Source organism: Hippopotamus amphibius, chromosome 17 (assembly GCF_030028045.1).
Source record: "Hippopotamus amphibius kiboko isolate mHipAmp2 chromosome 17, mHipAmp2.hap2, whole genome shotgun sequence".
Lineage (NCBI taxonomy): Eukaryota > Metazoa > Chordata > Mammalia > Artiodactyla > Hippopotamidae > Hippopotamus > Hippopotamus amphibius.
In genome coordinates this window covers 51342066-51368338 of record NC_080202.1, presented here as the reverse complement: position 1 = coordinate 51368338, position 26273 = coordinate 51342066, and the positions used below count along the sequence as shown (strand labels likewise).

At 49.7% G+C, this 26273-nt stretch overlaps 1 protein-coding gene across 1 annotated transcript in view; it reads right to left on the bottom strand.

Annotated features, from left to right (window-relative positions):
• RAB40B (RAB40B, member RAS oncogene family) overlaps positions 1-21519 on the bottom strand; it is a 28806-nt gene extending 7287 nt beyond the window's left edge. Inside the window, exon 1 of the mRNA XM_057716919.1 lies at positions 21228-21519. Within this exon, the coding sequence (XP_057572902.1) occupies positions 21228-21369 (142 nt within the window). The 5' untranslated portion in view covers positions 21370-21519. The remainder of the gene's footprint in view (positions 1-21227) is intronic.
• Positions 21520-26273: the final 4754 nt, after the last annotated feature.

Here is a 26273-nt window from a genome sequence, read left to right as displayed (position 1 = left end):
TGCATTACAGCAGAAAAGATTTGTAGGGCTAGTTTCTTGGATCCTTTAAATTGGAAAGACTCCTAAATTGTTAAAATTTCAGAAAGCTCTCATCTTAAACTATTGTACCTATTTTAATTAGTATGTAAAAGCCCCCAAAGCCTTCAAAATTCCAAAATAACCTCATCAGAGGATTTGTTGTAGAAGGCTAATGAAAGGTTGATGATATAAGAGGTATCTCCAATAAAAAACTATAAGACTGGCATAACTCCTGCTCCCCTCCATCCTCCTTTAGCTGAGTTCTCATTCTAGTAATCCTCTGAGTTGCCTTTCCACTGGGAAGAGATTATTAAATGGTTATATTTAGAAATGGGACCACCTGAGGCTATAGGTGAGCCTCTTTGGGTCAAAGGTTGAACTGAGGGCCATAATTAAAGAATTTTGTAAACCCAGGGAAGATCCTCAAAAGGTTTCATGAACGGATAACCAAAATGGGAGGCCACAGGCCCATCTAAACGTGTGACCATAGCTGATATTCAGAGCCTGATAGGAAATTTTGCGGGGAGAGGGGGGCCTTTTCCTCTAAGGTAAATGAGGGAAAGAAAAACATGCCAACATAGGTGGATGAGTATGTTGGTACTTTGATATCATTTAGGTGGCCACCCAATTATTTGAGGAATTAAAACCAGCTGTCCTTGTTTTACAACTCCAGTCTTTACAGGACCAGACGTGAAGTTCCAGAACAGCCCAAGGCCCACCGATCCTTTTAACACTCCCATCATCTCCCCTATTTATCTTAAGAGGCTGTAGTTTAAAAAAAATCTGGCCTTAGGGAAACAGATTCCTCCTAGGAGAACCTGCATTTCTTCTCCTGTGTCTTTGAGATACAAATGTTCTACCCAGTCTTCTCCAGGGGCTCTTCTCCAGGCCATCATTTTTAATGCAAATTTCTGGAAGGTAACTCTTATCCAAAGGAAAAAACAAAAGAGGGATAGGTAATTTGGAACTTGACTTTTCAAGGGCAATACAAATCTTGAGGGTCTTTTCCATAAATATTAGCAAAAAGGATTTAGCCATCTAAACGGGTGACCTTAATTTGTCCCATCTGCCAGAAACCCAATTTGAATCCCACATCTTTTGTAACCTATGTGTTTTACATTATTGTACCTGAATTCATAGTTGAAATTTTGGAATGGGAACAGGGGTCTCTGTGTGTTTGTATGTATCTATATACATGCGTATTGTACGTGTGTCGCATTGCCAAAATTAATTTGTAAAAGAGCGCTATTTAGGGCTTCCTAGGTGGCTCAGTGGTTAAGAATCCACCTGCCAATTCAGGGGACACAGGTTCGAGCCCTGCTCCAGGAAGATCCCACATGCCGCGGAGCAACTAAGCCCGTGCGCCACAACTATTGAGCCCATGTGCTGCAACTACTGAAGCCCACGCGCCTAGAGCCCGTGCTCCACAACAAGAGAAGCCACGGCAATGAGGAGCCCACGCACCACAACGAAGAGTAGCCCCCACTCACCTCAACTAAAATGAATGCCCGCACATAGCAAAAAAAGACCCAACACAGCCAATTGAATAAATTAATTCATTTAAAAAAAGAGCGCTATTTAATTGGCTTAAAGGATAATAAGCATTTATACCAATACTCAGAAATATAAAAAAAATGAACCCAAACGAATTTCTGGATCACATGATCTAGGGTTAATTTTTAATGAATGAGAATAAGTTTGAGTTCATTAGTTTAATTACACAGACATATCCTTTTTGGTTTTTTGGCTGCACTATGCAGCATGTGGGATCTTAGTTCCCCAGCCAAGGATGGAACCCACACTCCCTACAGTGGAAGTGTGGAGTCTTAACCGCTTGACCGCCGGGGAAGTCCCAATACAGACATATCTTTAAAATCATCAACATTAAGTATACTACTTTGTATGTAGATTTACCAGAAATCAAATAAGATCATATAATTCCTGTCAAAATTTGTCAGCAAGAAAAAAATGATGAAAAATACGATATAATGAAACTTTCAAGTAAATTAAATGTAAACGAGATAAGAGTTTTTAAGGTGAACGCTTTAGGAATAATTATGTTTTAGGACTATACTTAAAAATAATTTCCTCGATTTTTGGCAGTTTTGATTACAGTTGTGTGACTTATAAAGTGATAGTTTCTTGCCTTTCACATTGTGTATCACCTACTCCTACCAAGATGATATCTAAACAAATTGAAACTATTGCTCACATCTATAGTTTTCCATAAATTAATGAACATCCACAATGTACATGCTTCCTCCCCAGGTGGAAATTAACCTTAACACAAAAGAAGCAGGGATGGGACTGCCCTGGTGGTCCAGTGGGTAAGACTCTGCACTTCCAATGCAGGGGGGCCCGGGTTCGATCCCTGGTCGGGGAACTAGATCCCACATGCCACACTGAGGATCCCGAGTGCCACAACTAAGACCTGGAGCAGCCAAAATAAAAAACTAAATTTAAAAAAGGAAGACGCAGCAGCAGGGATGGGGCGCGTGTGTGGGGAGCAGCTCTGGGGAGAAGGAACAGTGGAGAGGGTCCAGAATGGCTCAGCCTCAAGATCTAGGCTGAAACCACGCCCGACCCCTCCACCTGTCGGTTACGTAAAGCCACGAATTCCTCTTTGCTTAAGCTTCTTTGAGTTGACTTTTTGTTTGCACCAAAAAAATGCCCTGACAGAAAACTCACGAAGCACAGTAACTGGAGAGAGGGACAGAGGAAACCTGACCCACAAATCCTGGGAAAGATACATTTTAACATTTTCCCAAAGCAGAGCACAGTGCCCCCCAAGCGCCAGAATTTCACTAATAGTAAACATGTATTTAAAAGAAAATCTACAGGAATTCCCTGGGGGTCCAGTGGTTAGGATTCTGCCCTTTTGAAATAGGAGGAAAGAGGCAGGGCACAACCTTTGAAAGAATGACATAGCCAGCGGACATGACATAAACTAATTAGAACCAAATGGGTCCAAGGTGGCAGACAACTAGACCTTGAGCCTCAGTATACAGCTTATTGTAACACATCAGCCAACTCAATGACACACCTACAGGCACCATGACAGTTCCAAGGCCCACCATAAGGGTCAAAAGTGAGCAGAGGCCCAATTCCTGGAAATCCCTGCCCCTTCCCCACAATAGCTGGAATACTCCTCCCACTCATTAGCCTGTGAAATTACCCAGCCCTATAGAAACTGACAACCCCATACCCTGGGGCCACTCCCACCTTCTGAGATGGCCCACACTCTGTCTGTGGAATGCCTTTCTCTCTAAATAAATCCACTTCTTACCTATCATTTTGTCTCTCACTGAATTCTTTCTGCGATGAGATATCAAGAACCCGAGCTTCATTAAGTCCTGAAACCAGGTGTGTGATCTCAGTTGGAAGACCATGGGTTTTGGCCGGGTTCGAGTCCCGGCCACGTGGGTTCAAGTCCCAATCAAGATTTTGGCTGGGTTCAAGTCCTGGCCGTGTGGGTTTGAGTCCCAATCTGGGTTTAGGCTGGGTTCGCGTCCAGGCATGTGGGTTCAAGTCTCAATCTGAGGTGCATGATTTCACTTTCACTGTCAAGGGCGTGGGTTCAATGCCTGGTCAGGGAACTAAGATCCTACAAACTGCATGATGCAGCCAAAAAAGAAAAAAAAAAAGAAAATCTAACTCAAAGATAGTGACCTATTAACGTACAGGACCCAAACTGAGCTCTGACTCTGGTGGTGGTTCCCACCAGGACAGCCCTGCCAGATCACCTGCCCTCGGCACACCGACCCTGGTGCCCGGGACCCTGAGGCACCCTCCCGGAGCGGCACGTGCTTTGGAGACCCAGGCCCATGTGACCTTTATCAGTGTTAGTGTCCTTTAGAGCTGCGACCCGGCCTTCTTCCCTCCATCTGTGCAGCTGTGTGACCCACTCCCATGGAAGCCACCTCCTTTATCCCTGTAGCTGAGAATTGGGGACAGGGCAGAACAGGGGAGGTCAGGGGGTGGGAGATAAAGCTTGAAAAAACATTGCCCACCTCCCATTTGATCTGTAGGGTGGAAAGTGGGAATGGAGGTGGTCTAGCCCACAGGGGACCCCACGCAGAAATGTGAAGACCCCGCAGGGAGAAGCTCTGTGGCACCTGGGATGAAATCCCAGTCCTGACAACGAGCAGCTTCCTCCCTCTCCCTGTGCCTCAGTTTCCCCAACGGCTCACGTATGGTGCCTCCTGCCAGCAGTGGCCTCAGCTCAGCACAAGCTCCATTCTTCCCCAGGCCTCTGGGTGCCAGAAGATAAACCCTCCACCACAGCTGTACCTGCCCCAGAGAAGCCCCTAAATTCCATTCACTCACACCAGGTTCAAAGTCCCACTGTGAGAAGACTCTTTTTTGTACAATTATTTATTGAACCGTTTTCTTTTGGGTTCCTCCATTTATGTGTTTGCTCTGTTCCTATTTATTGTATTTCCTCTTCTCTAACTCTGTTACATTTTGGTTCATGTTTTTGACAGTAGTAGTGTCAATGTTAGGGTCAAAAGGTGTAAAGCGCATTCGCTGCATTTAGCTAATTCACCAAGAACTCTCTGTCCATCAAAGTAAAATGAAAATATACAAAAGCTCCTAGAACAAAGCCTGTCAGAATGTTCACTGAGTGAGTCAGAACAACAGAGACAAGAAGAGAGATAATTTTAGCCCGGAAAAAAGCAAACTTCAAGTGCCAAACCACTCCCTACACTTTGATCCCACGTGATGTGTAAATAATCTATTTCAGCTCTTCCAGCACCTGCCGAGTTCTGTCTTCTCAAGCAAGAGGATGCAAACGTGTAAATACTGGTTAAGTATCACTGACAAACATATTCATCATGAGGACCTGACTTGTGAGAATGAGTCTTCTGTTGAATTAAAATAACAGAAAGCAGAGTCCTGGCTGCCAAGGGTGGGAGAGGGTCCAGGTTTCTGTTTGGGGGATGAGGAAAATGTTCTGAAATGAGAAAGTTACAGAGTTGTGAGTGTACCAAATGCCACTGAATTCTTCACTTTAACATGGTTAGTTTTATACCATGTGAATTTCACCTTAAAAAGAATGTACATACATATGTCCTATCCAGAGACGGACTCTGCCTTGCTTTCCGGATCTGAAGGGCACTTTGTTGGCAGGTGTTGGGGGTGCCCCGCAGGACGGAGGGCATGGGAGGGCTGCATGAGGGGGCTCAGGGTGGGAGAAGCAGGGAGACCCCAGGGCCAAGGTACAGGCCCAAGCTTCACCCATGGCCAAGCCCAGAGCCTCCCGTTTCTAAATGGTTCTAAAATCCAGTTATTGTTTTGTTGTTGTTGTTGTTGTTTTTCAGCCGGACCACGCAGCATGTGGAATCTTAGTTCCCTAACCAGGGATGTAACCCGTGCTCCCTGCAGCGGAAGCACAGAGTTTTAACCACTGGACCACCAGGGAAGACCCCTAAGTTATGTTTTTTTTTAAATAATTAATTAATTTATTTATTTATTTATTTATCTCTCTCATTGAGCTGTGTTGGGTCTTTTTTGCTGTGCGCGGGCTTTAGTTGCGGTGAGTGGGGGCTACTCTTCATTGTGGTGCGCGGGCTGCTCATTGCCGTGGCTTCTCTTGTTGCAGAGCACAGGCTCTAGGCACGTGGACTTCAGTAGTTGCAGCACATGGGCTCAATAGTTGTGGCTCACGGGCTCTAAAGCGCAGGCTCAATAGTTGTGGCGCACGGGCTTAGTTGCTCCGTGGCATGTGGGATCTTCCTGGAGCAGGGCTCGAACCCATGTCCCCTGAATTGGCAGGTGGATTCTTAACCACTGCGCCACCTAGGAAGCCCCCAGAAGTCATGTTTTAAGTGTGTTCATTATGTGAGAATCCCGCACAGAGAGCAGTTACTGAAATCAACACCAGTCTCCCTCTGCTTCGGAACCTACCCCATCTCCTTTTTCAAAAGGAAGGTATGTTCCCTGCACATTTCTCCGTCCTGGTTTTTCTCTTTGAAATAGCAAAGTAGTGCGACCCAGGTGCCTCTGCTTCCTTGTGGCCTGACTGCCCCAGCTCATCCACACAGCTACCAACTTTTAGTTGCCTGGGCCGCTCACTCCCCACTTTGGGGACTAAATCTTCCCACACCCTTTCTGGCAGGGACAGGACCACTGTCACGCCCACCTTGTTCCCTAATGGCCTGCATCTGTGCTGAGCTGCCGTGTCCAGGTACCCTGTGAAATCCCACAGCAAGGATGAGTCCCACGGACTAGATGCTGGTGGGACTCCGCACATCATCCCCCATGAGTGAAACTGGGGAGTAACCCGGAGCCTCCCTTAATCATCGCTCAGGTGTGGCCAGATGACGGCCCCCTCCTTCCAGATCCCCAACACCTCAGAGGATCCCAGTCCCTTCAAATTGCATGCCTGCCCCTGCCAGGTCTCAAGGTCACGCCTCAAGCTGGGGCACTGATTGAACCTGGACTCAGGCTGAGGCAGGAGATAGATGGGCCCCACGCTGAACAGTTCCTCCCCTGTGGAACAGAAACTCCATAAAAGCAGGAGGATGGAGGAGGCTGGGCTCTGCCCAGATAAGAGATAAAAGACCACATATTCCTCATTCTCAAAGTCAAGGAGACCTCCCTGACTACACATGCACAGAAAGGCTCCTTGGCGATCAAAAAGGGAGGGGGTGCCACCCTGTAGTAAGTTATGTCAAATACCCATAGGCCCCTTCCCTAGAATCCATCTTGGCTAAGAGATGCGTGTGCACACAGGGGAGGACCCTGAGATAAACCAAATAAGGACTTAGAACCAGGGAAAGCAAGATGACTGGCCACAGGAAACCCAGAAGAAACACCCCATAAAAGTGATTCAAACTACCATGAGGTAGTGACTCTCTCTCTGAGCCCACCTGTGTGTCTATTTTTCCTCCTAATAAACAGTTTACTTGCTTCACTACTTTCTGTCTCTATGTGGAAATTCATTCCTGCACAGCTGACTGGCCACTGCCGCTGCCCGACCTCAGTCTCTGGCCAGGAACTGAAATCCTGCCTCAAGCCGCTGCAGGCCGAGGCCATCCAAGATCAATGCCACCAATAGGGCTCAGCAGTCAGGCCAGGAGGGGTCTCCTCCCACCCTACTTCGGACAGCCCGACAGTCTAGGTGACACTGCCAGGGAAGCCACTGCCATCCTCCATGAAAAAAAAAAGGGGGGATGCACCTTTGATTTTAAAGTGCAGGTTTCTGATATCAGCACCCCTTCTGCCTGCCTGTCCCATGGTGGGGGCCCTCTGGGCACCGCCCTCAACTGCCTCCAGTCCAGACAGCTCTGCTCACTTGGGTGGTCAGCCCCCCAGCAAGCTGTGTCAGGGAAGCTGAGTTTTATTTTCAGTAACACCCCTGTGGGAACACATCCAACCACCAAGGTGCCACACGTCTTCAGAAGGAGCCCGAGCCCCTGCGGATTCAATCTCCTGCTTTCATCCCTCGGGAGCAGCAGAGGCTGAGCCCACGCGCTGTGTGTCAGGGGAAGGAAAGGCCCTCACTGGAACCACACACGGAGGCTCTTGTCTCTGGTCGTGATCACCAGCAGCCGAACAACTGTCCCAAAGCCGGACAGCAAACCAGGCTACCTGTCTGTGCTCTGGAGGACAGTTTCAGATGAGCTCCCCTGAGCCTGGAGAGCCACCTGAGCCCATGCCACGTTCTCCATTAGCCTGAAAGGTGCAGGGACCTCATTTTATCTTCAGTAACTGTGGTCTCAGGACACTGAACGTCAGAGAGGGTGAGAGGCTAGACAGATACCTCTGAAAAATCTGTATGCTAAAAACTACAAACCACTAATAAAATAAATCAAAGAAGATCTAAATAAGTATTCATGGATTGATAGACCCAGTATAGTTAAGATGGCCGTTGTTCCCAAATGGCTCCATAGATTTGGTCTCCATCAAAAAGCCTAGCAGGGGGACTTCCCTGGTGGCGCAGTGGTTAAGACTCTGTGCTCCCAATGCAGGGGGCTAGGGTTCAATCCCTGGTTGGGGAACTAGATGCCACATGTACGCCTAAGCTAAGGAGCCCATCTGCCTCAACCGAGACCCGGCACAACCAAATATATAAATGTTTTAAAAAATCCTCCTGGGTTGGGACACACAGTTTAAAAAAAAAAAAATCCCAGCAGGATTTTTTGGGGGGGTAGAAATTGACAAAGCTAAATTTTATTATTTATTTATTTAAAAAAATTTTTTGCATGCACCTTGTGGCTTGTGGGATCTTAGTTCCCCAATCAGGGACTGAACCCATGCCCTCTGCAGTGAAAGCACGGAGTCCTAACCACTGGACTGCCAGGGGATTCCCAAAGCTAAATTTTATATAGAAAGTTAAAGGAATTAGAATAGTCAAAACAATTTTGAATAAAAGGAACAAAGTTGGAGGACTCACACTACCCAATTTCAAGACTTACTATATATTTAAAGTAGTCAAGACAGTGTGATACTGGCTAAAAATACACAACAGAAAAATGGAACAGAACTGAGATGAGAAATAAAAATCACACAAATATGGCCAATTGATTTTTGACAAAGGTACAAAGCAGTGCAATAGAGAAAGAATACACTTTTAACAAATGGTACTGGAACAGCTGACATCCCTATGCAGAACTAGTGAACCTCAGTCCATAACTCATGTTATATAAGAAATTAACTCAAAATGGGTCACAGTCATAAACGTAAAACTAAAATTTCTATAAGAAAACACAGGAGAAAATATTTGTAACCTTAGGCAAAGATTTCGGCAATGGCTTCTTATATATGACACCAAAACATGATCTATAAAAGAATAAAATAATAAATTGGACTTCAAAATTAAAGACATCTACTCTTTGAAAGACACTTAGTAAAATGGAAAGAAAACGCACAGACTGGGAGAAAATATATGTGAAACACATTTCTAATAAAGGACTTGAATCTAGAATATATTTAAATATCCTCAAGACTAGATAATAAGAAAACAAACAACTTGGGACTTCCCTGGTGGTGCAGTGGTTAAGAATCTGCCTGCCAATGCAGGGAACACAGCTTTGATCCCTGGTCTGGGAAGATCCCACCTGCCTTGGAGCACCTAAGCCCCTGTGCCACAACTATTGAGCCTGAGCTCCAGAGCCCACTAGCCACAACTACTGAGCCCACATGCCACAACTACTGAAGCCTGTGTACTCTCAGGCACTCGTGCTGCAGCTCCTGAAGCCCACATGCCTAGGGCCCATGCTCCACAACAATAGAAGCCACCACAATGAGAAGCCCACACACTGCAATGAAGAGTAGCCCCTGCTTGCCACAACTACAGAAAGCCCATGTGCAGCAATGAAGACCCAACACAACCAAAAAAATAAATAAATAAAATATAGTACAATCATAAAAAGGAAATAAAAAAAAAGAAAACAAAAAAAAGATTTTAATGGGCAAAAGACTTGAAAGACACTCACCAAAGAGAATACCACAAAGATGGCAAATGAGCACAGGAAAAGATGTTCAACCTCATTCGTTGTTAGGAAATGCAGATTAAAATTACGAGAGACCACTGCACACCTAGTAGAAAGGCTAATAATGAGAAAAACAAAACCCCAAAATACTGACAATACCAAGTGCTGGTAAGGACACAGAGCAACTGTACCCCTCATATGCTGCTGGCAGGAATGAAAACACAGTCAGGTCAATTTGGAAACAGTTTGGCAGCTTCTAAGAAAGTTATACATACACTTCATATGACCCCACTCCTAGGTATGTACCAAGTTCACACAAAAACGCCTATGCAAATGTTTATATCAGCTTTACTCACAGATTGCTAGACTGGGAAGCACCCAGACAGCCTTCCAGGGGTGGCTGGACAGCCCGCTGTGGTCTGTCCATGCACTCAGCAAGAAGAAAAAGTGAGATTGTGCACAACACGGAGGGATCTTAGAGCTCGTGCTGAGTGCAGAAGCCAAAACACACACTGTGGGAGTCACTCCATGACCTTCTCAAGGGCAGACCACAGAGCTGAGGACAGAGGGGCGGTCTGCAAGGCAGGGGCGCCGTTGCTGCCCCGGGGCCCAGCCAACAGGATGAGGAGCCGACAGGGGCCAGGGGTGCCAGGCCTGAGGCTGTGAGAAGAGGGGCTCCCACTGGGAGCCTGGGTCCCAGCTCTTCCTTCATGAGAAGGAAACTTTCCATCTTGGGAGTGTCACTCTCTGTACTGGGTTGAATACTGTCCCCCAAAACCCATGTCCACCTGGAACCTAGGAACTGGAACTTTTTTGGAAACAGAGTCTTTGTAGATGTCATCGAGCTAAGATGAGGTCACACTGAGTGAGGGTGGCCCCTGTCCAGGACTGTCCTGATAAAGATTTCGAGGCGCACAGGGAGAAGCAGCGATGGAGGCGGTGCTGCCAGAAGCCAAGGAACACCAAGGGCGCCAGCAACACCACATCTTCCCCGGCAGCCTCGGGGGGTGGGGGTGGGGGTGGGGGTGGAGAGTGCAGCCCTGTCAACACCTTGATTTCGGACCTCTGACCTCCAGAACGGCGAGAGGGTGCATTTCCATTGTCTGAGGCCATCCCCCACTGCCACCCAGTTTGTGCAGTTGTGAGAACAGCCCCAGGAAATGATGCACCGTCAAAAGCAACACACCTGCCCCATCCCACCCCCACCGCCGCCCCCTTCCTCAGCATTCCAGACCGAAGCTCAGGGACCCCAGGTTTGACAGCTCTGGCTTTTGCTTCTCAGATGCCAGGCCAACGGGGCACAACTGAAACCCAAGGCCATACGGTGGTGGTCTGCCTTCTAGATTTTACTTCCAGATGGAATTTCTTCATTTGAGAGAGAATTTAATATTTTTCACTTTTATCAATTTATTGTTCCTGTTAAGATAATAACTTTTAACCTTACGTATTGTGGTCAACTAGAGTTTAATATATGTAGTTATGATTCTACCTTTGTAGACTTGTTTTTGCTTTTATTTTTAATCAAACAAAATGCCAGTCCTGTCACGAGTCACCATATGATTCAAATTCATGAGTAAACTCGCTGAGTCACGTTTGGGGGAAGGTAATCCATTAATTATTAGCTGCAAGAGGTTGGAATACACAGCCGACATAAACTAAAAACAGCCTGAGCATCATTTTGGCTGAGGAAACCCTAGGATCAGTTAAATGGACTGTGTGTTCTCCACCAACAGCTTTACGGGACTCTCTCCCAAGAGATGACCATTAGCAGGTGGTTTTAGATGGGAAACGCTGGCATCCAAAGAAAGATTAAGAAACCAGGCAAGGACTTCCCTGGTGGCGCAGTGGTTAGGAATCCACCCACCAATGCAGGGGACACAGGTTCGAGCCCTGGTCTGGGAAGATCCCACATGCCATGAAGCAACTAAGCCCATGTATCACAACTACTGAGCCTGCGCTCTAGAGCTCACGAGCCACAACTACTGAAGCCCACTCGCCTAGAGCCCGTGCTCCCCAACAAGAGAAGCCACTGCAATGAGAAGCCCATGCACCGCAGCAAAGAGGAGCTACCTGCTCTCCGCAACTAGAGAAAGCCCGTGTGCAGCAATGGAGACCCAAAAAGCAGCCAAAAATAAATAAATAAATAAATAAATAAATAAATAAATAAAACGTAAAAAAAAAAAAAGAAACCAGGCACAGAGCCGAGGGGCTGGACCTGCTGTGATCGACTGCCGGGCACAGCACAGATGCCAGGGCAGGCACCTTCAAGACTGGGTGCCCTGATGTTCTCTATCTCTTGATGCTAGAACCACGCTGATCTCTCTCTCTACTAGCCAAGTCTTAGAACACAACTCATGCTGTAAGGCCCCATTAACCAAAGACCCAGGTCTGTTGCACTCAAGTCAGAAGTCCCCACAGCAGCCTGAAGCTGACGGCAGTGGCGGTGGAAGGGGGGTGGGGTGGTACCAGATTCTAGACTTTGTAATATGTTAAAAAGAGGTTAAGGGACTTCCCTGGTGGCACAGTGGTTAAGAATCCGCCTGCCAATGCAGGGGACACAGGTTGGATCCCCGGGCTGGGAAGATCCCACACGCCTCGGAGCAACTAAGCCCACGAGCCACAAGTACTGAGCCCATGCGCCAAAACTACTGAACCCTAGGGCCCACGCATGCTCTAGGGCCCATGCTCCACAACAAGAGAAGCCACCGCACTGAGAAGCCAGAGCACCACAACAAAGAGTAACCCCCATTTGCCACAAGTAGAGAAAAGCCTGAGTGCAGCAACGAAGACCCAATGCAGCCAAAAAAAAAAAAAGACCTGGAATGCCAAAACCACTTGAGAAAATACAAACCGTGAGGCCAAATTCTCAGAAATGTAATTGATTATGATTATAAAGTCCCCAAAAGGCAAAGTATGCAGTGACAAAAATAAGACCACCTAAAAAGACAAGTCATCCGCATTAGCAGACTGCTGAACCTCTGGCAGCATCTGAAGGCAGGGTGGTACAGTCACACCAGCTTCAGGAGCCCCTGGAGCCCCCGAAAATGGGTGAGGGGACAGGCACCCTTGCTCCTGGAGAGGTGGAGGGGAAGGGTGACCCAGGCCGAGTGGGGAATTTGGTTGAGGCCTCCAAGGAGGCAAGCCCACCTCTTTTTTGTTTTTTTTTTTAAATACTAGTTTTATTCACACACTGGTATTCTAGTCCTAGATCCTGGAATTCGAGGCCAGGGATTTTTTTTTTTTAATTAATTAACATTTATTTTATTGGCTGTGTCGGGTCTTTTTTGCTGTGCGCGGGCTTTCTTTTTAGTTGCGGTGAGTGGGGGCTACTTTTCGTTGTGGTGCACAGGCTCCTCATTGCCGTGGCTTCTCTTGTTGCGGAGCACGGGCTCTAGGCATGTGGGCTTCAGTAGTTGCAGCACATGGGCTCAACAGGTGGCTCAGGGGCTCTAAAGCGCAGGCTCAATAGTTGTGGCGCACAGGCTTAGCTGCTCCACGGCATGTGGATCTTCCTGGAGCAGGGATCGAATCCATGTCCCCTGCATTGGCAGGCGGATTCTCAACCACTGCGCCACCTAGGAAGTCCAAGCCCACTTCTGAAGAAGGTAAACCACGAAGATGTCACTGAAGCTTCTTACATCATGACCCCTTTAGATTGTCTTGTTTGTGGATCTGACAAAATCTACATAACTGACATTTTCAGGTCCAAGCACCATAGGCACTGCAGCCCTTCTTTTTTTGCTTACACACAATTCACTCTCTGTAGTCAATTAAGTTAAGGAAGCCTGGAAAGTTTGAAACAAAGGTTCAAAACAATTTCTTAATGGGAAGTGAGCCCACAGCCGGCAAATGCTCAGTGACACACCAGCACTTCCACACACCTTGCTGCTGCTCTCTGCTCCAAACAGCCAGGCACGTGGAACCTGAGCTCCTGAGCCAGCAAGCAGCGAGAAGGTGCAGCTGGCCAGACCCAGGCAGAAGCTCAAGGCTGTGCCCGTCCAGCTGTGCTCACCTTGCAGGCACTCAGGGGCCCTGTGCCAGCGACAGAGGACACGAGGGTGGTGGGTGGGCCTCTGGCCCCAGCAGCTGAGTCTCTGTCGGTGAGGAACCTGTGCTGGCCAGTTCTGAGTCCCTCCCTGCCCATTACCTGAAATCAGATTCGCCAAGGGCTTGGGGGCTGTAGGGGTTAGAGGTCAGACTAAAGGGGCTGTCACCACCCCAAGGAGGAGACCTCACAGAACACAGGGGAGGTAGGGCTGACTGGGCTGTTTAAGGAGAAAATCAGATACAAATGCAATTGTATCATCTTCAAATACACGGAAGTATTTATGACATAATTTTAAAAACCCAACACATTAAATTTACGGAGTGCTCACAAGTGTTACCAAAAGAGTGACACCAAGAAGAAGTAGGATAAAACACGACTCGACTCTCAGTTCAAACTTGAAAGTGATGACTTTATAAATCGTGTTTTGAATCTTAAAGTGGTTGCCCAGGGAAACGGGCAGGGTAGCTGTAAGCTGTCTGCAGCATCTAGAAGGCCGCGGGAGAGACCGTGCATTTCCTGGTCAAAGGCAAAGAGAAAGTACAAATAACCTATCTCACGAGATGATTCTTCCACACGTTCCATAAGTGGGAGTTATTATTTTTAGCTCTTGGCAAAAATGAAACAGAGAAAGAAAGATGGGATCTTCCTGCTGGGAAAAGGAAGCTGGAGAAACAGCCAAAAGAAAGTAGTTGGGGAAACAGTGAGTCTCCTGCTGGGAAAAACACTGGGAGGCAGAGATTGTAGCCTTCTCTGTCAGTCTGATCCACTTCCCTCTCCCACCACTAATGAAACCAGCAAAATGTAGAAACTCAACAATCAGGGAAAGAAAGGGTATGGACCTGGTGCCGGAAACACCCCAGCTGGAGCGCAGGGGAGACCCAGGCAGAAGGCAGAGCCCAGCTGCGGCCCTGATTCACCTCCTCCTGGAGCTGGGCTGCTGAGGCCTTCTTTGCACTTCTGCCTGGAGCAGGACTTCCAAGGGGAGAGGAGGCGGGACTGGGCACCAGCCCACTGGACGGAAGTGAGGCTCCAGGGCCAGCAGGGGCCCAGAAGGACCAGGAGTGTGCATGTCACCCATGGGAGGGGAGGACACCCTGGGCAATGGGTCACCAAGCAAGAGTTCTGCTCAACACACACTCGCCCTCCTGCTCCTCCCAGAGCTCAGGTTGCAGGACAGGGTCCAGAACCCAAGGCCCCTGCTCTCCAACTGTAGGCTGAAAGGAAAACAGAAGGTCCAGCGTGGAGAAGCCAGGCCTCACCGGATTGTGTCAGAGCACAGGATACGTGCAGGCAGAGCTGCCGGGGCGTGAGCAAGACCACCTGCGAGCACTGGGCAGACCTACCTGCAAAGGAGAAGGCCTGCGGGTGGGGGGTTGTGCAGTTCCCCGGGGTTCCCACAAGGGTGACAGAGCAATGCCAGGAAAGGGGGTCTCCTACCGGCTATCCAGTTGGAAAAGCATGTGTATTGACCCCACCGCTGCTCCCTTCCTCATCCCAGTGGGACAGCCTCCGCCAACGTCAGTGGAGCCACAGGGGACATCCCCACCCTGGGACAGGCAGAGACACCTTCAACACACCCAGAGGCCCCGCCATGAACACCCATCATTTGGATCATGCTAAAATGAAGGGCTTCTGTTCTTAGAAATACTATTAAAAGGGAGAAAGGCAACACAGATGAGAGCAGATACCCACAGGATGTGTTTCTGACTGAGGACTCACAGCCAGAATATATGTTTCAAACACTTCTCCTGACCAGTCAAAAAAGTTCAACCTAATGAAAAATGGGCAAAGGTGTTCAATCTCATTCGTCATCAGAGAAATGAAAATTCACCTACACGATACCTTCCAGAACCGCTAGAATGCAAAAAAGCAAGAACCAAGTGCTGATGTGGACGTGGGCAAACAGAACTCCCAAACTTTGCCGTGAGAGTGTAAACTAAAAACATTTTTGCAGTATCTTCTTAAGGTAAACACATGCATACCAGTATACAATACTCAGCCATCCCAGGTTTAGGTATATTCCGACAGAAACACATCTTTTGTACTCCAAAGACACACAGTGGGAATGTTCACAGCAGGACTAATCGCAACAGCCAGAAACTGGAAACCACAGAAATGCCAACCCCAGCTGGGTGGGTAAATAAATGGAGCACAGTACGTTCACACCAGGGATATCATAAATCGTCCACAGCCACACGCAACCCAGGAGAGTCTCACACAATGGGAGCGAGAGAAGCGGTCACATTACAGCTCTCACTTTTACACAGAACAAATGAGACAAAAGTGACCTGTGCTGTTAGAAGCCAGGTCAGCGGTCCCTCTGGGGGGTGTCGTGGTTGGGGGAGGGCTGGGGGCCCAGGGGCCTGTTGGTGTTGTGCTTCCTGGGTGCTGGTTGCATGGGCGTGTTAGCTTTGTGAAAATTCACTGAGTTCTGCAATTACAATAGGTACACTTTCATATATGTATATCATATTTCAAAAAAAAAGTTTAAAAAGGGAGGAAAAAGAGAACCCAACTTAAAAAGGAAATATGACCCCAGGAGCAGAAGGAAATGCATACCAGTTACTTCATGCAATGGAACAACCTAATAAAAACATGAAGCTGGTAAAATAAGAGTTCAAAGGAGAGTTTTTAATAAAATGAATTTTTAAAGAATTTTTTTTTAATTGAACAAAAGGAAAATTGTAAAAGGTAGGAAAAATTAGGGAATTCCCTGGTGGTCCAGTGGTTAGGACTCCGCTTTTACTGCTGACATGAGGGTTCGATCCCTGGTCAGGAAACTTGGTTTTGCAAGCTGTGAGCCACAGCCAAAAAAAATTTTTTTTTAAAGTAAGGAAAAATTAGACACCAGGGACTTCCCTAATGGCGCAGTGGTTAAGAATCCACCTGCCAATGCAGGGGCCATGGGTTCGATCCCTGGTCTGGGAAGACCCCACGTGCCGCAGAGCAACTAAGCCAGTGTGCCACAACTACTAAAGCCTGCGTGCCCTAGGGTCTGGGTGCCACAACTACTGAAGCCCGCATGCCTACAGCCCGTGCTCCGCAATAAGAGAAGCCACGGCAATGAAAAGCCTGCACACTGCAACAAGAGTAGCCCCCACTCACCACAACTAGAGAAAGCCCTGGCGCAGCAACAAAGACCCAACAAAGCCAAAAAGAAAAAATATCAGACACCAAAAGGACATCACTACTGAATTAACAAATAAGTTAGAAACAGCTAGAAAAAATTCACTAAAATAAAAATTACCAGTAAATAGGAAAGGCCTGAGAGTGCCACAGAAATGCAGACAGAAGGACAAAAAGAACAAGGCACTGAGAAGACATGAATGGATGTGGAGGACAGATAAAAACAGCCCAACATAAGAAGAACCAGTGTGGTAGGCAGAATAATGGCCCACCAAAGAGACCTGTGTCCTGATCCCCAGAATTTGTGGACATGTTTGGTTACCTGGCAAAGGGGAATTAAGTTTGCTAGTCAGGTGACCTTAAGATTACAGAGATTATCCTGGATCATCCAGTGGCCCCAGTGTGATCACAAGTGTTCTTAGAAGTGGAGCAGGAGAGGGCTTCCTAGGTGGTGCAGTGGTTAAGAATCCACCTGCCAATGCAGGGGACGCGGGTTCGATCCCTGCTCCAGGAGGATCCCACATGCCGTGGAGCAACTAAGCCCGTGCGCCATGGCTGTTGAGCCTGTGCTTTAGAGCCTGTGAGCCACAACTATTGAACCCATGTGCTGCAACTACTGAAGCCCATGTGCCTAGAGCCCGTGCTCCGCAACAAGAGAAGCCACAGCAATGAGGAGCCCGCGCACCACAACGAAGAGTAGCTCCCACTCACGGTAACTAAACAAAGCCTGCGCACAGCAAAAAAGAGCAAAAAAGACCCAACACAGCCAATAAAACAAATAAGTAAATAAATAAATAAATTAATTAAAAACAAAACAAAACAAAAGTGGAGCGGGAGAAAGAGAATCTGCATCAGAATGATGAGATGTGAGAAAGACCGCCCCCCACCCCCATTGCTGGGTCTGAAGGTGAGGGAGGACCCACAAGTGAAGAGACTCCAGCAGCTTCTAGAAACTGGAAACGGCAGGAAAACAGATGCACCGCTAGCACCTCCAGAAAGGAGCACAGGCCTGCCAACTTTGATTTTAGCTTATGACACTTGTTGACTACCAAGCCCGAGAACTGTAAGAGAATAAATTTGTGTTATTTCAAGTCACTAAGTTTGTGGCAATTTGTCCAGCAGCCACAGGAAACTAATACAACTGGTGTCCCTGAAACATCAATAAATGTAACAGAAGATGGTTTTTTTTAAAATTTAATTTAATGTAATTTAATTTTTGACTGAGCAGCATGTGGTATTTCAGTTCCCCAACCAGGGGTGGAACCTGAGCCCCCTGCATTGGAAGTGCAGAGTCTTAACCCCTGGACCCCCAGGGAAGTCCCCCAAAGATGTTTTAAGGACATAAAGTAAATTTCTCTAAGATTAAAAAAAGAAATCTGCAAATTGAAAGAGTACTTACTGTACCAGGAGTTCAAAATGAAGCATTCAGCTCTGAGACGTGGTTTGGTTAAGCTCATGAAATGAAGCAAAAAGAAGGAATCCTTCAGAAATTCATGAAGAAAATGCAAATCACCCACATGGGAAAAAAATCAGCTGACTTCAGGCCTCATGCGATGGCAGAGGGTTGTGGAACAATGCTTACAAAGGCTTGAGGGAAAGAAAACAGAAGCTAAGAATATTACACCCAGCCAAGATACTGTTCAAAGATGGGACAATGAACAGACACAGTCAGACGTGAAAATGCTCAGGAAATTCTCACGAGCCCTTCCTGAAAAAATGAATGAAAAAGAAATTAGCTAATCAGATGGACAGCAAAATAAAAAGACTGCCAGTGAGCACAGAGTTCCCTGGAATGTTGAATTAACACTGAGCAATTGTGGGCACTGTAGCTACGATACAGAATTGAATGTTAGGAACCTGGGCAATGTGAACATAACAGCACAGGCTGCAAACTCAGGCGGCGGGTGGAGAGGGATGGGTTGTGAGGCTGAAATGCCCTCACCTTTCCTGCCAGAAGCACCCACACTATTTCAAAGTGAAACATATCTTTAAAATGGTAACGATGATGATTCCAATTTCTTACAATTTTTATAGTCTCTTTTTTTAATCCAAGAATAATCTTTTAATTAATCAAAAACCCACAAAGGGGGACTTCCCTGGTGGCGCAGTGGCGAAGAATCCGCCTGCCAAAGGGTTTGAGCCCTGGTCAGCCAAAGGATTCGAGCCCTGGTCGGGGAAGAGCCGACATGCCATGGAGCAACTAAGCTCGTGAGCCACAACTACTGAGCCTGAGTGCCACAGTTACTGAAGCCTGCCTCCTAGAGCCCGTGCTCTGCAACAAGAGAAGCCACCATACTGAGAAGCCTGTGCACCATAACAATGAGTTGCCCCTGCTCTCCACAACTAGAGAAAGCCTGTGTGCAGCAATGAAAAGATGAAGACCCAATGCAACCCCCCCCAAAAAAAAAAAGAAAAAAAAAGAACCCCACCAAAAAAAACCCCCAAACAAAAACAAAAACCCTACAAAGGGCACATCTGTCTTATGGATTCTTTTCTTCAGTTTCTCAAGCCAAATTGACAACAAAAACTTTCGTGGAAAGTGTCTTTTTAACCTAAATCCTCCCTCTGTGTCAAGGAGAAAACTTAAGAAAGCACTAACTAGTTGTTAGAAGTCTCCCTTCAGCACATAGAATGAAAGTAACGCAGCAAAAGCATCAAGCCTCCATCCACAGCAGCCAGAAGGACCTTTTACAAACATTTGTCCACATTCTTCCTATTTGCCCCCACATTGTTCACCTACAACAGAACAGAAAACTTTCCACAGCCTGTTTCCCCAAACATACACAGCGCTTTATTTGCTAAATGTTTTGTTACTTCACCTCTGGCCCATCCATTCAGTGAGCCCCAGGCCCAAAGGACCCAGCTGTGAAGGAAACAGACACAGCTCCCCTCCTCACCAACCCCCAGTTTAAACCCAGCTCTGCACTGTCCAGCAGAACAGTTCTGTGCTGCCTCACGAGTGGCTGTCCAGCACTTAAAATGTGCCTAATGCACACTTTTAGTTGCATTTCATTTTAACTACATGTGCTTTAAATGTAAAAAGCCACATGTGGCATCATCTTGGACGACATGGTTCTAGAATTGGAATCTGCATTTTCATAGGACCGGGGGTGACACTTACGCGCACTGCAGTGTGAGGATGGATGCAGGTTTTCACCATCAGCCCCCATCTCAAACCTTCCCCAGCTCAGTTTGCTGCCCGCTGTCTTCTCACTGACTGAGCAAGACAGGAAGTACCCCTAGGTTGGCTTGAACATTAAGACTCCACTCCCTGGGCTGCTCTTTTTGGCTCTCCAGGAACCAGACTGCAAGCCCAGGAGCAGCAGTGTCTGTGTCGGAAATGTGGCTCCTACCCCTGAGATGAGAACTCAGAGGTGAGCATAGGCAGGTCTGCTTCCACAGCCACTCAATCTGCACCATCCGAGCAGCCTGTGGTGGGTAAAGACCCCGGGACTGCTGGACACCTGGCTGTCCTCCCGCCTCCTGGCCCGGGTTCCTGCCCACACACTTTCCTCTCCGCAGCCCTTCCTTACCTCCACTCCCTCTCAGGGGCTGCTGCTGTCAAACCAAAAACTTCCGGGACCCCCTGGGCCCTCTGGCCTCCCCTCCCCCTGGGACTCACTCTCCTGCACTCTCTACCGGGTGCTTCTCTTCCTGAGCCCCAGGCCACGCTCCCTAGGGTCATTTGGGTTCCTTGACCTTCCAGGCTTGTCCACCAGCGCGAGGAGCCCCTCGACACGCCGGGAATCCTGGAGAAGCCTCGACACTGGTCCTCTGCGCCTTCTCTCCCTCCCTTTCCATCCGACCCACGCGCAGAGCCACCACCTGGGAGCCTGCACCCGCTGCGCTCCGATCCCACGCTCTTGTCCCCTCGCGCCAGCGCCGCACCCCCCCCCCCACGCGTCCTTTCCAAATCCGTCGCGCGCAAGTGCGGCCTCCCTGCGGGGCACCCCGGAGAAGCCGCGCCAACCCCTCTCCCCAAATGCGTGGCTGCACGCTCTCCTCCCCCTAGCCATCACCCCCAGGTCGGGAGGACCCCAGCGCCCCACCCAGTCGCTCGCTCTCGCTGCACGCGCGGCGTGCGCCGATCCCAGCCCCACCCCCATGAGCTGCCTGGATCCCCCACGTCCGGGATTGGGAGGGGTGAAGCTGGGGATGCCGGCGCAGTGCGGGCGCGATCCAGGCAGACTGGACGGCCCTGAGCCCGGCGCTCCCCTCCCCGGGCCCGCGTCCCCTCTCTCCCCGGTCCGCGCGCACTCCACCCCCTCTCCTCCCCGCGCCACCGCGGCCTCGCTTCCCCTCCTAGGCCCCGCGACCCTCGCTCCGCTCCGCGGCCTCCCGCTCCCCTTGCTCGCCGAGCGCTCCCCTCCCGGACCCCCACCTCCCCGGCCTCCCTGGCCTCTCCTGCTCCCTTCTTAGGTCCCGCTCCCCGGGTCCGCGTCCTCTCGCCTCCTCAGCCCCCGCGCGCTCCTCCACCTCCTCCACTCTCCTCCCCGGACTCCCTTGCGCCCCTCCCCGGCCTTGCTCCCGGGTCTGCGCCCCTCTCCTCCGCGGCTCCCGCGCGCTCCACCCCCACTCCTTCCCGGCCTGGCGCTCACCCGCGGGATGGCCGTATGGGGACTCGGCCGCACCGTCCTGCAGGCTCGCCAGGATCTCGCCCTTGCCCACGTCGCTGTCGCCCACTAGCAGGAACTTGAGCAGGAAGTCGTAGGCGCGGACCGGGCTGCCTCCCGTGCTCATCGTGCCGCGCCAGCACCCGCGCCCATGCCCTGCCCGTGGGACAGTTCAGAGGCGGCGGCCGGACAGCCCAGCGCCGCGCGGGCTCCGCGGTCCCCCGAGCGCTGGTGGCCGGGTGGCCCCTGCTGCCTGACAGCGCGCAGCCCGCTCCGCCCCGCTATTGGCCAGCCGCAGTTGCTAGGGCGGCTGCGCACGCTCATTGGCTGGCTGCCCGTCCATCTCGCTTTCGTCTCCGCCTCCAGGCCTTTCAGCACCCTCCCCTCCTGGGAACCAACAACCTCTGCAGCCAATGATGGACGGAAGGCGGGGCCGGGGCGGGGCCGAGGACGGTGAGGCTACTACCACAACCAACTGGGGTCCGGAGGCGGGGTGGGGCGGAGTCAGAGGAGGTGCAGGGCGGGGCGATCAGGGGGCGGGGCCAGGTGTTCACACCGCCTAGTGGGCAGACCTTCTTGTTGCAGCGGCTCGCCGGCCACCCACCGGAGACTACATTGGGCCGGGTAGGGGAGTCGCAAGGGCAGGTTCCGGTCGCAGACGCGCAGCAGGAGACCCGGGCCAGGTGGCTTGATCAGGGGCCAGTGTCCCAGACGAGCCGGGGCTCGCGATCTCTCCCACCGGTCCTCCCACCAGTCCTCCCACGGCGCCAGAGTGCTGGGTGCGCGTGCTTGTGTGCGCGCGTCCACGTGTTCGTGTGTGTGCGCGCGCGCGCGCATCCGCGTGCCTCCGTGCGCGTGTGTGCTTGCGTCTGCGCACCTGTGCCTGTGTACATTTGCTAGGTGCTTGTGTGTGAGTCCGTACAAGTGACTGCGCAGGTGCTGGGGGAGAGGACCAGGTGGGGACCCTCCAGCTCCCAGGCTTCTCTCCGGGTCTAAGGAGCAAAGCGAGCCGGGCTGGGGCCTGTATTCTGTGCTGGGTGTCTGACTAGGTGCGCGTTCGTTTACGCGCGGAATCCAGGCAGCGGCAAGCGGCGCGCGCCGGTGTGGTGGCGCTCACTCTCTGGAGACGCCACCCTGGGGGCTTCGTCGTGAGGCTTGCTGAAAAACTGGCGTCCAGCGGCTGGGAGGACCGGGACCCCAGCCTCTCCCGCTCCATCCCTCTACCCAACCTTGGGGAGAACCCTCTGCGCGTGTGCATGGAACTGCTTTAGACCCCACTTGGGAGGTGGGGACAGAGGAGAGAGAGAGGAGGAAGAATTACAAAAGCAACTGCTTAAGATTTTTATCGTTGTCATTTGCAGTTCTTTGGACCTAAAAACGGATTTACTTTGGAATGCTAGTTTAGCTTACAACACCTATTGCTTATTGATTACTTGGTTTATATACTGGTGAAGCCACTGTGAAAAAACGGAAAGAGTAAGATAAAAGGATGGAAAGTGGACACTGGAAAAATACGCAGGAGGTGGAATTTTGTCCCCACACCTACCCTTGCAAAAACAAAGCCAAAAATTCAGGGGAATTTCTTTCCATCCCAAATCTGGGCTCCATCGTCCCAATCAGCTGAGAGCCACTTGACAATTACCTGGTTAAGCAGGATACCTCCTTCTGCTGGACCTCCCAAATAAAAGTAACCACCTAAGAAGAGGATTATATCCACATATGGATTTCCACATTCCTGCCCTAGGATAAAATAAGGCCCACCCAAGAGAGCCTGGAGTGTCTCCACTGGAGGTATTTACTTCACAAGCCAAAAGGAGAAGGGTTCCCACTACCAGAGCTTCCAGCCCCCTGGGGGATGGTTCCATGGTGGGACACTGACGCCTGCCCTCCAAATTTCAATAAAAGTCCAGGCAGAAAATGGAGGAATCTGGATGCCACTTGCCCATCTGCCAATTCAAGGCCAGGCCTCCAGTCCCATTTACCTCTGACCACTGAAAAATTCCTCTGCTCCCTGAACATGTCCCGATGTCCTGGGACTACTCTGGAGGTCAGGCCAAAGTTACCCCCCCACTCCCCCAGCCCCACCCCCCACCCCACCACTGCTAACACAAGCACTGACTGGGAACAATGCAAGTAAAACAGAAGGGCAGACAGGATCATTTACAGATGCTCCTCGATGGTTAGGATGTAATCAGAAGGTGAAGGAGTATAGACACACTTTGGAGGACAGGGGAGAGGCCACTGTACTGTTGTTCAAGGAGGCTGGAGGGGCAGCTGGCCCTTTACTGGATCCTTGACTGTCATTTGTGCTTTTCTACACCACACCACCCTGGTCAGGGCTCCAGAAATCCTAAAAAAAAGAATTCATTGAAATAAAACTTCTTACAGTTGGAGATTGACACAACATTGTAAATCAGCTATATGTCAATAAAAAATTAAATTAAATTTAAAAAAAACCCCCACAAAACTCCTACAGTTGGTTTTTGTTAAGACAGCACCAGACCTCCGGCCGCTCTTAAGAAAGACAGTTTTTTGAGGCCAGAGTCTTCCTTCTCCAAAAATCAGGGAACGCCCCCTTCATCAAATACTTGATCTCTTTCATCTCTTTCAAGTGGACCAACAGAACCAACCCTGTAACCACAAGATGTCAAAGATCCACCAGCGGCATAGTGTGACCAGAATGGCATCATGGCATGCCATCCCAGTTTTATTAACTGCTTCAAGGTTCTTCCTATATTTCTAAATAATATGCATTGTTTATCCTGATGCTAAAAGCTATCCTGCTCAGCCTTGTATGTAATACTGTAGTGGAAAATTACAGACATATGTTCACCATATCTGCATGATGGAGGTTATCCCAAAAAGATGTATTGGAGTCCTATCCCGCATACCTATGAATGTGACCTTATTTGGAACTAGGGTCTTTGCAGATGTAATCAAGTTAAGATGAGGTCATCAAAGTGGGCCCTAACTCTACATGACCATGAGGGAGTCCATGGACCACTCTTGAAAATCGATGTTCTGAGCCTGCCTGTCTCCTGGCTCTAACCAGTGTAGGTGTGGCCTATCATGTGACTTTAGCAAAGGGACATGAAGGGTGTCTGCTGGGGGCTTCAGAAAAAGGCGCACCAGGGAGCCAAGTTCCTTCTCAACTTCTGAATGTTTTTGTCAGGGGTGTGACAGCTGCAGCTTGTGACCACGAGGTCATCGTGAAGCCTCACCTGTGGCCCACCACTGTGGACCTCTTGTCATGTGACTGGAGCAGTTTCATGGCCGTAGCCACCTCCAGATGGATGTTCTATTGCTGGAAGTTAAAATAAGCCTCAGTAATAGGCGCAGTATCTAGTTGTAGCCTTTTCCTTTGGGGCAGGGCATCATTTTTCTTTTTCTTTTTCCAGGATGAGTGAGGGTCCTCCCTGCCCATCCATGCAGTACCCTCACACTCTGCCTCACTGTATCACATTGCTCTCACCTGACCATTATCTGCCCCTGACCCTCATCTGATCCTCCCCTAACCTCCACCCCACCATGACCTGACCTTGACCTGGCCCTCAACCTGATCCCCTCAGAGCTCCACCCCCACTGCAGTTCCACCGAGCAGGTGATGGTGCCACCCACACATCTGACCCCTTCCCTCCCTGAAGAGCTGGGCTCCCTGGCCCGCCAGCCATCGTGCTCTGGTGGCTGCCCGCAGGCTCAGCTCCATGTTCTGCTCACCTCCAATGCTTTTCTGGGGACACGAAACAAAACATTTCCAGAACACTTGATGCCACTTCAGCCCTCTGCTTCATGCGCACTTGCTCCTTCCAACTAGGTCAGTGCCCAAGGTGACACCTCCCCCCAGGAAACCCTCCTGACCTGCATTGGGGCTGCTCGTGCACATCCTGTCTAATTAAAATGATCTATTTGCAGACCCATCATCTCCACCAGCAGCGCCAACTACCCACAGCACGGGGAAAAGACCAAGCATTTTCCAAAGAACTGCTCGAGAGTCACCAGTTCTCCTGGGAATGAACTTGGACTCAGTATCCACACTGACTTGGCCCAACACAGAAAGGTGAGAGGTTAACTTGCAGTCTTGTTTTCCTGCCTGGCAGCTAAGTTTTCACTGTCCTGTAGGGCATTAACCAGCTTGGTGTCTAACTGAGCAGTCCTGTTTTGGCATTCCTTCTCCCACTGACTGCATAAGGAGGGGTTTTAAATGCTTTTGTGGAATTAACTGCGGAAACCTCAGCCACAGCTGGAGTCTGGTCAGGCCTGTGGGGGAGGTCTCATGCCTGCCACGCGTGTCCGTGACTCCAAACAGGAGGAAGGAAGAAATCTCTCCAGCCTGCCAGACAGCCCAGCCAATCAGAGACCTTCACAGCCCAACAGATGGGAAGCCTTCACACTTTGGACTCCCAGCTCCTCCAGTGGAATCTGGTTATCACAGCCCCCTCCCCTCTCCCCTCCCCTTTCCCTATAAAAGCAAGGTCTCCTTCCTTGTGTTCTGGATTTGCCTCTAGTCCACCATAGCTTGCGTTTTCCGAGTTGCGATTCCTCTGCCTATTTCCGGGTTTTGCTGGTAAAATAACTGGCTATTATATTATTCAAGTTGACACTTTTCAAGCCAGCTTTTGTCTTTCCAGGTCCCTCATTAATGAGCTAAATGAAACCTTGACAATGTTCCCCTCCCGTTTATGTGAGAGTGACATTTGTAAGGATTTGAAAATGCGAATATCCCTGGGGGAGCCGGCAGGTTCCTGACACAGCCTGCGGCCCAAAGTGCTCAGTGAGTTGGAAACAGCATCTTCCATGTCTCCCCACCTGGTGGGAGCATGACAGTGGGGCCTTTCGGGAGCCAGCTGCCCCAAGCCCAGGTCCCTGGACGCTCTCACCCTATCCCAGGGTCCTACCCATGGCGCCTATCACCCCATCCTGTTCTGCGTGTCGGGGCAGAGACTTGTGCCCCCCTCCAGGGGGCCGCTCTGCGTCTCACAAACACTGGGGCTGCATGAGGACTTGGATTTAAGACAGGCTCTCTCAGAAGAG